The sequence below is a fragment of the Pistacia vera genome, unplaced genomic scaffold (genome assembly GCF_008641045.1).
Source record: "Pistacia vera cultivar Batoury unplaced genomic scaffold, PisVer_v2 Contig103, whole genome shotgun sequence".
Lineage (NCBI taxonomy): Eukaryota > Viridiplantae > Streptophyta > Magnoliopsida > Sapindales > Anacardiaceae > Pistacia > Pistacia vera.
The window spans coordinates 503,896-515,304 of NW_022195061.1; the positions used below are offsets into that span (position 1 = coordinate 503,896).

The 11,409-nt window shown below is 36.7% G+C and overlaps 1 protein-coding gene across 1 annotated transcript; it reads right to left on the minus strand.

Moving 5' to 3' along the window:
* Positions 1-2,976: 2,976 nt before the first annotated feature.
* LOC116123668 (exportin-7-like) lies at positions 2,977-11,145 on the minus strand. The gene is made up of 16 exons (XM_031409418.1): positions 10,996-11,145; positions 10,721-10,873; positions 10,529-10,624; positions 10,290-10,349; positions 10,067-10,188; positions 9,888-9,975; positions 8,408-8,512; positions 8,210-8,314; positions 8,084-8,136; positions 7,929-7,986; positions 7,606-7,740; positions 5,670-5,782; positions 5,498-5,591; positions 4,454-4,673; positions 3,260-3,390; positions 2,977-3,087 (listed from the first exon to the last, which is right to left on the minus strand). Exons 1-16 carry the CDS (start codon positions 11,143-11,145, stop codon positions 2,977-2,979), a joined length of 1,794 nt encoding a protein of 597 aa, XP_031265278.1.
* Positions 11,146-11,409: the final 264 nt, after the last annotated feature.

Consider the following 11,409-nt stretch of genomic DNA (forward strand, 5'->3'; position numbering starts at 1 on the left):
ATCAAAGAAAACGAATACGAACTTACGCAAAACCTGTCTGAAAATGCTGTTCATAAGTGACTGAAATGTTGAAAGAGCGTTGGTCAACCCGAAGGGCATCACCAAGAACTCGTAATGGCCCTCATGAGTTCGGAAAGCTGTTTTGGGGATGTCTTCGTCCTTGATCCTAATTTGATGGTATCCGGATCGGAGATCCAGTTCAGAGAAGATTGTTGCACCGGCTAGTTCGTCCAACAGTTCCTCAATGGTTGGAATGGGAAACTTGTCAGGGACTATTATCTCGTTGAGGGCCCTGTAATCCACACAAAACCTTCAGCTTCCATCTTTTTTCTTGACTAACAACACCGGGCTGGCAAACGGACTGGTACTCGCTTGGATGATACGGGCTGCTAACATTTCCTCAACTAATTTTTCAATTTCGTTTTTCTGGAAATATGGGTACCTATATGGTCTAATGTTGGGTGTTTGGGCTCCTTCCTTAAGGTTTATGGCATGGTCATGGGGACGGTGTGGAGGAAGTTTAGAGGGTTGGTCGAAGAGATGCCGATACTCATCCAAAACTGCCTGAACTTGCAGGTTGATGTCTTCGTCTATGTTGTAGATTGTTGTAGATAATCATGCAAAATCTTACAGATATTGCATGATTAAGTGAATAAATCTATAATAGGATATTAGGATTGTAATCAATACATAATAGGAACAAATCTGTAAAATAGGAAGTTAGATTTTTTATTTCCTAGATTAGATTCTTGATTTCCTAGATTAGTTCTTTATTTTCCTATATATTGATGTATAATTTGTCAATGCAATACATAAGAAAATTACAATCAGTTCTCTGTTTGTAACAGTCTATGTGGCTTGGCTTTTCTTCGATTGTACAACATTCTACCGGAATCCCTCCTCCGGTACTGTTGATGGAACGTAACATCGACTTCAGGGATACACCGGACTTTACCAGAGACGGTTCCCCTTGCAAACTGGCCCTAACCCCTTCCACTTCAAACCTCATAGTCAAATTCTTCCAATTGGCGCACACGTCCCCTAAGGAACTCAACCACGTAATACCCAAAATCACATCGGCATCCCCCAACTGGAATGGAAAGAAATCCTGTCTAATCTAGACTCCTTGCACGTTCAGATGGATCTGTCGACACACCCCTTCCCCTTTTACTGTTACCATTCCCTATCATCACCCCAAATCGCTTCCCTTTTTCCACTGTAAGCCCCAACCTCTCTACCAGATCCTGTGAAATAAAGTTGTGGGACGCCCCACTGTCAACCAACACCACAACCTCACTCTTACCAATCTGCCCTTTGACTTTCAAGGTGTGATCTGATGTGATGCCCACGATGGAGTTCATAGACAACGCTTCATCGTCACCATCTGGGCTAGGAATATCATCGTTTTCCGGTGGGTTTTCAACTTTCTCATCACTGTCATCTTCCAAAGCTAATAGGATCTGTAGGGACTTACTTCGACAGCGGTCATTAGGGCCGAATTTTTCGTCGCATTTAAAGCAAAGGCCCTTTTCACGTTTACTCTGGAGCTCGGCCTCAGTCAGCCACCGAAAACCACCGCCTGATCCTACTCGGAAGTTCGTCGTTCCTATTTCTGGAGCTCTTTCGCGTCTATCGGGTGCACGAGAATCAAGAGATGACGCGATCTGATTTGTTTCAGGTGGTTTTGATGCGTTGGGTCACCAGACAGGTCGGGTCGGGTCGGATCCGATTGAGATACTAGCTTGAGTGGGTTGGGCCACCCTGTCTGACGAGTTGGGTCTAGGCTGTTGGACACCCTTGAATAATTTTCCCTGGTGACTTGGGCCCTAAACGTTTCGGGCCTCCATTTTTCCATTACCCAATTTTTTTCTTCCACCCGATGGGCCTGTTCAATGACTTCTTGAAGTGAATTAGGCCTCAACACTCTCAACTCAGCTCTAATTTCTTCCCTAAGCCCATTTATGAAAACCCCCATTAACAATTCTTCTCCCAAATCCTTCAACGGAGCTGTAAGGGCTTCGAAATCTTACCTGTATTCAGTCACGGTGGAGCTTTGTTTCAACGCCACTAGAGCCTCGTCTGCAGACCCTTGGAACGACGGTCTGAATCTTGCAATTAGAGCAGCCTTGAGCTCTTCCCATGTCTTGAAAGGATCTCGTCCTTCTACCCACTGGTACCAGTTTAGCACCCTGCCCTCCATGCAAACAGCCGCTGCCTCCACCATCTCCGATGGTCCATATTTGTTGATAGCGAAGCATCGGTCGACGCGAAAAGTCCATCCAAAAGGGTCCTCCCCACTGAAGATTGGAAGCTCCAGCTTCCTGGTTTTCCTTTCCCCTTTTCCACTGTCCCCTACTGTGTCTTGTTCGTGTTCACCACCATCACCTGAATCTGCATTTCCGGACGATGACTGGTGCTTCTCTTTTTCCTGATAACGTTTCTCCTCCCTCTCTTCTCTCAACCTCAACAATTCTCTCATCTCGGTCAAGTATTCCTTAAGACTCCCCACATCAATTTTGAATGAACTCATATCTTCTTGAACTGATTTCATCTCCTTTTCCATATTATCCATCCTATTATCCATTTTTTATTTGACCATTCCCCAGTGCTAAATGTGATGGCAACTTGGCTTTGATACCAATCTGATGGAACTCCCTGTAAATAAGAACCACAGCAACGCACACACAGCACACAAACACAGGATATGCACAAGTGAAGAAATGGAAGTTTATATTAATGGAAACTAAGATAGAATAACCAGCACAATCAACAAGAAAAAGAAGTAACAAACAGATTCCCAGCAATTCGAGGAGCTGGGGACCTCCTAAACCAGCCAATGATTAATTTTCCAGATAACCTCCCCCCTTACTTTCATCTTCTTAAATAGTCAATTCTTCAACAAACTGTCAGCTAGGTGTCCTTTTCCATAACAAACTTCCCCTGTACGTGTCCCTTTTCACAACAAATTTCCCTTGCCTAATCCCCCTCCTTGCACACGTCAACATCCTCTACTGGACTCTCACTTATTGTACCCTTGCCCCTTTTCCTTCCCCTACCCTTGGATTCATAGACCTTACGTATAGGGGTCTAACAGAGCTTACGCAAGGTAAATATAGCAGATGGTACAGACGAAATAAGCTGGGTACATGGAGCAGAGGTTATGCATATTAACAAAGCAAGGATATTATACATTGTATGAATATGACTGGCAAAAACAGGTTTACAGCAATATGCATAAACTCAATGAAAAAAGTTGTACCTTCCGGAAGGCCAAAATATCAGCCAAGGGAATTGATAATGTAATCTTTAAAGCAACATCAAGAGAATCAGTGAGTGACCTATCACCATAAAGCTCAAACACACCAAAGTTGACATAGCTTCCAGACAGAGCTGTCATGACAAAAGGAAGAAAAAAAAACCACATGAAAAACAGCCAGCACATGGTGACTTTCTGTGAAAGAAAAAAATAGAACCAGTTTTCATATATATATATATATATATATATATATATCATCGAACATATCTAATTATTTTAGATTTCCTGTATCCAACGTACTTTATCCATTTATGAGAGTTTCACAATTCATCAAAAATACTTGGAACTTTAACAAAACAATGAAGAAAAAAATAAAATTGAATCACACATATATAATAAATAATTATTATTATTATAAAAGAAAAGACTTTCTTAAACAATGAAAATAATGATTTCTAACATTCTGCATCTAGCAGGAATAGTTAGAATATAAAAATTTAACAAACTTTGCTCAAATATGCTTGAACAACCTATAAATAATGATTATTAAATTTCTAACAGTAAATAAACAAAATTTCATTTCAGTTTTTAAAATTCAGTATATATGACATGCAATTTGAAAAAAAATTATGGTACACTTAAGAGGATCTACGAAGAAGAAAATAGCTTCATAGGTTTAATCCATTCTTTTAACTGAGAGAATATAGAAGTAAAAGAAGATTGGTGTTAAAATTTATTTATTTATTATTAGAGAAATAGAAACTAATCCTCCTTGCAACCATTTCTGACCCTTAGACTATTCCAATGGTCAAAAACAGAAGACAACATATTATATGAAATATGGTCTCTCAGACTAAATTACCCTTTTTTTTTTTTTTTTATAGGAAACAAAAAGATAGGTGCTTGATAAGAAAAAGAGTTAAAAAAAAGGACCAGATTTCTGCAGTAGCAAAACAAAGTAACTCTTAAGAAGGCAAAAACTGTGCAACCAAGTTTGGTGAATCTGTTACTAACAAAAACAACATAGATGTGAATAAAATTGAGGATGAAGAGATTTTGAGATACCATCATTTTCCATTAGCATTGGTAGATGACCAAATATATATGACATAATAAATATTATTAACCAAATGATACTATTTAATTTAAACAATTAAGACGAACCACCCAACAAAAGTTTAGAAAGAAAATGCATACCTCTAGTAAGAATGGTCAAACATATCCATATTCCCTTGTATTTGAAGTTATACATATCTGCTTGATTGGGAAGGGACAAAATCCGTGACCCATAAGCAACAATCAGTTTACTGATCTCTCGGAAGAGAAGTAAACCATTAGGAGAGGATGACTCAAAATTCAATCGTTGAGATTTGTTCAGTACCAACTCAGCCACAAATTTCAACAACGGAGTTGTCACCTGAGACATTTTCTAGTATCAGAAAAAGTTCCTTTGAACATAGAAAGGGACGTGTTCCATTCCCACATAAGGTCTGCAGGTGAGGAGATCACTAAATAGCATCATAAATAAGAGTTTTAAAATTCTAAAACCCAAGGTAAGGATATTAAAATGTTTTTTGAAAAAGTAACTAAAAGAAAAAACTAAGTAATAGTTATATAGTTTCTTGCAAGAAGGTTATATCAAATAAGAAAAGCAAGCATCAAACCGCAACATAATAAACTTAACACATTGGTAAGGTTACAACATCATATTTGATGTCAGAATATGTTTCAAGCTGGATTAAGTCAGCAGGAAATTCTCAACACATTCTACAAACATGATCCAGACTGTTAAAGATTGCGTGACTTGCAGATAAGTTATTTCCCTCTTCTTTTAGTCACCTGCATTCCTTGACAGAAAGTGTGACTTGCTGCTATTTGATTTAATGGCATGTGCTAAACCACGAGTCTTGTATACAAACACAAGGTTTGACTTTTACATTTTCAGTTGTATAAAAGTCACTGATAAAAGACCAGAAACTTGTATCACAAAGTTAAAGGATATATTTTGATTTTGGCAAACACATCAAAGATATCATGTTCTCTTTTTATCAAGCAAACACAATTAAGAAAATACCGAACTATCTCAAGACAAAAATAACTACAGATAAAAAACCTTTTAAATGGCAACTAATCATCTGAAGTTTAGCAAGTGAGCAGCTCTTATTTTTAAAAAAGATGATGAGTTGCTCGCTTTTCTATGTACACCATGCAAAACCATTGATATTGCAGGTTGCAACTTACCTCAGGAGTATCAGTCCAATGTGTAATGGTTTTCAAAAGAAGCAGCATATGTGCTGGATATAGCCAATCAAAAAGGAAACCATACGTTCTGCGGCTGAAAGAGGATTAAACAGAAAAATTAGCATGGCCTTGGGAAAAAATTTACAGTGGAGAAATTCACAGGATTGCCAACCTATTTGTGGCCATTGCTATTCCTCTAAGATCCCGCACTAGCCCAATTAATGCATATTTTACAGTGTCTGAGCGAAACGTTGCATCAGTTGTCGATTCCAAACTGACAAAAACCTTGGCATAACAACTTTAAATTAGACTTCATGGAGAAGAGAGAAGGCAATCTTATGCACGTTAATACACTACCAAAGCAAGAGTACGGACTTTTAGCATGACACAAGTGCAAAACAGTACTTGAAATATAAAAGATGAGCATGCACATGTGAAGAATGTTTAAAAGAGCAACACTATGTAATCAAACGTATATACAAGTGACTCCATCAGAATGTCTGATTATCTGTATGTGTATACACGTTTACACTCAATAAGACAACCAAGAAGCAACATCAAAATAGCCCATTCCTCTTAAGAATCTCTTCATAAATATTTTAAAGAGATTTAAAATAATGACAATCAATGCAATTACATTGCCAAAAAACTGTCCTTTTGACATTCAAAATCAAAGGAATTTTCCTTTTTCAATCTAAGTGATGCTACACATCTAGTATTCAAATTTATTATTTCAAGTGCTGGGTCATCCTACGTGGCATCATCATATCACTCACCACATCAACTCGAGATATTAAATTGAAAGACTTGGGGTAGTTAAGGTATTTTCTTGGTATGGAGATTGCTAGGAGTGAAAAGGGAATTCAGTTTCACGAAGAAAATATGTGCTAGATTTACCGAAGGAGACAGATATGCTAGGTTGCAAGCCAACAGAGACTCCCATTGAACCAAATCTGAAATTTGAGAAAATGAGTGGTGATGCTCTGGTTGATAAAGGTAGGTATCAAAGGCTAGTTGGGAAGTTAATATACCTATCTCATACTAGACCTAACATAATCTTTTCAGTGAGGGTAGTGAGTCAGCATATGCATAACCCACAGGAAAAGCATTTTGAGGCTGTGAGTAGGATTCTAAGGTACCTTAAAATGACCCTTGGGAAGGGGATGTTTTTTGCTAAAAAAGAATAAAAGGAAAGTAGAAGCATTCACGGACACAGGCTGGGTTGGTTCTGTGGATGATAGAAGATTGACCTCAGGTTATTGCACTTTTGTTTGGGGAAATTTAGTAACCTGGAGAAGTAAGAAGCTAAACATGGTAGCTAGAAGTAGTGCTAAGACTGAGTTTCGTGCTATGGCTCATGGGTTTTGTGAACTAATATGGCTAAGAAGACTCTTGAGAGAGCTTGGAATCAAAAGTGAGTAGCCTATAAGGTTGTATTGTGACAAAAAGGCTGCGATTGGGATAGCACACAAGCCAGTGCATCATGATAGGACTAAGCACGTTGAAATAGATAAACATTTCATCAAGGAGAAGATAGAAGATAAGCTGTTGTGTGTTACCTACTTGCCCAAAAGTCAGTAGACAATAGATATTCTTACCAAAGGACTGCCTAGACAATTGTTTGATAATCTAGTTTCCAAGCTGGGAATGATAAATATCTATTCACCAGCTTGAGGGGGAGTGTAGGATTTCTAGATTAGAATATGATCAATTTAGGAGTTATCTAAGTCTTATCTAGTTTAAGAGATTGAAGTAAAAAGAGATAATATTAGTCTAGAGTCCTAATCCTAGTCTAAGAGTCATCTACTTAGGTCTTAGTTCAATTATATAGATAGAGAGTTTGTAATACAATTAGATATGATTGAAATAAAATATTATCAGGATTTGTTTTCTCCTGATTTCAGGACGTGTAGCATTATGCTTTTAATGCAATACACAAATTACCGCAAAATGTAGTAGAGAAAAATGACAAAACAAAAAGAGCTTCCACTTCTAATATTGGATATACATATAGGATCTTGGGTAGAATGCAAAGTAAAATAAAATTCTTTGCAAGGAGATTAGTTTTTAAATTTTGAACCAAGGTCACAGAGAAAAAACTAACACACCTGCTGAAAATGATCCATTGAAGATTTGAATTTCAGAAAACTATCCTCCATGAATATTAACAAGCCAACAGTGTAATAGAAGGTTGTTCTACCACGAGAACATCTGTGGTCCTCTAAAAAAGGAAAGTGTTCTCTCTGGAAAAGACAAAGGACAAGACATTAAAGTACTATTTTTTTATGCAAGAAACATAAAAAGATTAAAAAGAAATACAAAACGGAGTACCAGTAATCCAAAAGTAGTTATACACTCAAACAAACATTATACATATCCAATACATGAAAGCAGAATCAAAACTTCAATAGAAAAATGTCTCAGTATTTACGTCAGATATTAAGACTCTGATATTATCCAACTTCAGAAGCAGCTTTCCAGTCATATATCTGCACAAAATGCATCTTAGTATAATTATCCTAAAATGAGATTGAGTCAAGACATAACAGGAACTTTTATATAGTCATCAGCAAGAATAGAACTAACCCAGATACCATATCCAAGAAGAGACTTAAGGTACGATTAATAAGCTCTTCACTCTACAATAAACAAAAATTTTAGCATTAACTGAATCCAAGGAACAAGAGAAAGTAAATAAGTTATGCAATGCACCTCTTTGTAAGACTTTAGATTAGTTGCAATCTTTCTAACAATAGCATTCAATAATAGCATATTATCATGGATTCCAAGAAGCTCTGACAGTCGAGAATATAACATCTGAAAATAAAGTAGATATCATCAAAATGCATGAAGAAGTATAAAGTGCGGAAGAAAACCAAAGGTATGTGTTTAAACTACAGATTCATGTACCTTCGCAGAATGCACAGCCTGATCGCCAACATAAGACTTCCTAAAATGTTCAAAGAAGGTGAGAATTGCTAGATCAAGTCTTTGTTTGCTCAATTCACCATATCTCTGTCAAATTTCAAATTAAGTTGATAGGAGTTATTGGTGAGAATCTGAGGAAAAGGAAAGGATCCAGATAGGCACTATTGCTTTCAAGTCAATTTTAACCTCTTTACACGAACGAGTAAATGATTAAATCAATCTGGCAATGCATCAAGAATCCCGTCTTAATTAGTTCAAAAATGCATATTCTCAAAGGAAAGAAAAATGGTTTGAAGTATTGGTCTAACTGTATTAGCAGGACACTTTTAATATTGTACATTCATGGTACATTACCCAAAATTGCAGGGTCCAGACCCATGTCCTACAGCAATACAGCAATAACTATAGAATTTTGCTGTCTCAACAACACAACAACTATAGCTCAATATATATACATATATATAATGATTCTCTAGTCATGACCGTCCTAAAATAATTATTTCAAAACTATGCTTGTATATCGTTGGATTCACTCATTGGATTAAAATGATATTTCATAAATAAGGATCCAATGATGATTAAGCATGGTCTTAATATAATTATATCATGAATATTCGTCCTGATATAAATTTTATACTTGCTCAGGACTATATATGTTCACTGTTGGATTCATTACATTTTGAGTAGAAGTGTGAAGACTGGAAGCTAATAATGTTGAAATGTTGTTAAGTGATAATTAAGGCAATCAATTAGGGAGTAGAAAAGCAACGCAATGCACAATGATTAACAATCCTCATCCCAGGTGTACAATAAGCCAGTATCAATACATCCCATTGAGGTAGAAACTTCTATTTAAATATGAACATACAGAAATAGAACGCAGAAGCACATATAAAGTGGACAGTTATGATCAATCAAGAAGGCTTTTGAAACAAAAGAATTAGATTCACTCTGGCACCAACATGCAACAAAAAGTTATTTTTAAAAATAAAAAAAGAAGAAAAATATCGTCATTATTTTCTTACAAAAGCTTCCTTGGTATGCTGCAATATGTTTTGAGGAGATTTGACTTGGCCTAAATAAGTAATGGTGAGGTGCTTTTTCATTGAATGCAGACTTTGTCTGGTATCTAGGTTCAACTTTAGAGTACTATCCTTGAAATATTACTTCTAACAAGGCACAGCTTTCAGCAATAAAGATAAAACTATGACATTTAGAATTTTACACAAGCATCTGATCTGCTATGCTTTTGTATAAGAAAAAGCAAAAAGCAGAAATTTCAAACCCTTCCCTATTTTAATTTTTTTTTTTTTTTTTAATAACATATAAAAATAAATTTAATTGATTAGGTGAGTCTACCATCAAACTAAACCACTTGATGGTTGCTTTGGTGTGGTTTGTGGAGAGTAATCAGTTTTCCAGTTCAAAGCAAACCAATGTTTGCTCACCCTTGTTGATATACCTGACTATGTAATCCACTGTCAGTGACATTTATCAACTGCAAAACGCGTGCTGAAAGTTCTGCATCAAATACTTCCTGCGATTCATTTCTGCAGGAGGCAAGCAAACATAATTAGCTGAGAATAAGATTGCCTACTTGAAATGAACACTAGCATCAAATTTCTAAAAAGAAAAAATTACTTCAAGCCACCAATATGCTTTATCTTAAGAATGGCAGCAACAATATGCACTATCCAAGCAAGTTTGGCTTCAATGATTGAGAGTTCCTTATTATCCGAGCAAACTTGGAGTCCTGCTCCTTCCTGTGTAAATTAAGATGAGTCACAAAATCAAATTTCATAGAGGATTTAACGTATGTCAAATATTCAATAAAATTGAAGCATTATTGAAAAGCAACTCATACCATATACATTCGCAAGATAGGCTCCAAAATCTTCAATATATATGTAGTACAATTTTCATACTGCAATCCAGGAAACAATCAACGTCATAGAGACAAAGTGAAATTAAATAAAGTTAGTAGGTAAACATGAATTGTAGGATAAAAAAACTCATAGTTTTATTCTTTATTCAGTTATATTAAAGCTTCTGGCATGGAGAATTAAGAAATGATTCCTGGTTGAAGCATGTCAAAGTATAAACCTGAAATCCACAGAGGTGAGGAAAGAAATCAAGCTGATCTTGAAGAAGTTCAACATTGTCAAGTGGATTCTCAGAAAGTTCATCCAACAGTTCAGACTGCAGAAGAAAAATGAGGGCAGACAAGCATATTGATACTCAAAATATTGAAATCTTAATGCATAACATGCTTAAATACAACAAATGCAATCTGACCTGCAATGATTCAAATCTTGAAGAAATGAAACCTTCTATAATCATGGGCACGTAATCATTCAACAGGTCGGGTGACTCACTCTTCAAATACCGTAAAGATGTTACCATTCTGGACCAAAGCCCAAGAAGGTAGTAGACACTTGTGCCAGCCCACTGGTAAAGACAGAGCTAAATTAATCAGATTCAGACAAAAGGAGGTTCATCCATAAAGAAAGGTAATATTCAGATAGCATTCAATTCATAGAATTACTGAAAAGTAGGGGACACAACTTGACCTGCCAGGATTGCAGAGACTTTAATGTGAATTCAGCTACTAATCGTATCCAATCACTATAGTATTCATTGTTGACTAGTTCTGATAGCTGCAAAGAGATAACCAATCTTTCATATATTAGAGCTGATAAAAGAATGAGGCAATGGTGCATAACCCAGGTACACCAGATGTGTACAAGAAAGCAGGAAACATTTAGAAAATTGTTACCATAACCANAAACAGGTTCCAAACAGGGTACCCCCTACAGGTTCCAAACAGGGTACCCTTTTTACAGGTTCCGGTTCCGGTTCCGGTTCCTCCGGGGGTAAGAACCGGAACCAGAACCGCACAGTAGCGGTTCCAAAAAATTGGAACCGGAACCTACCCGCACAGTGCAGGTTCTGGGTAGGTTCCGGTTCCGGTTCCGGTTCTTACC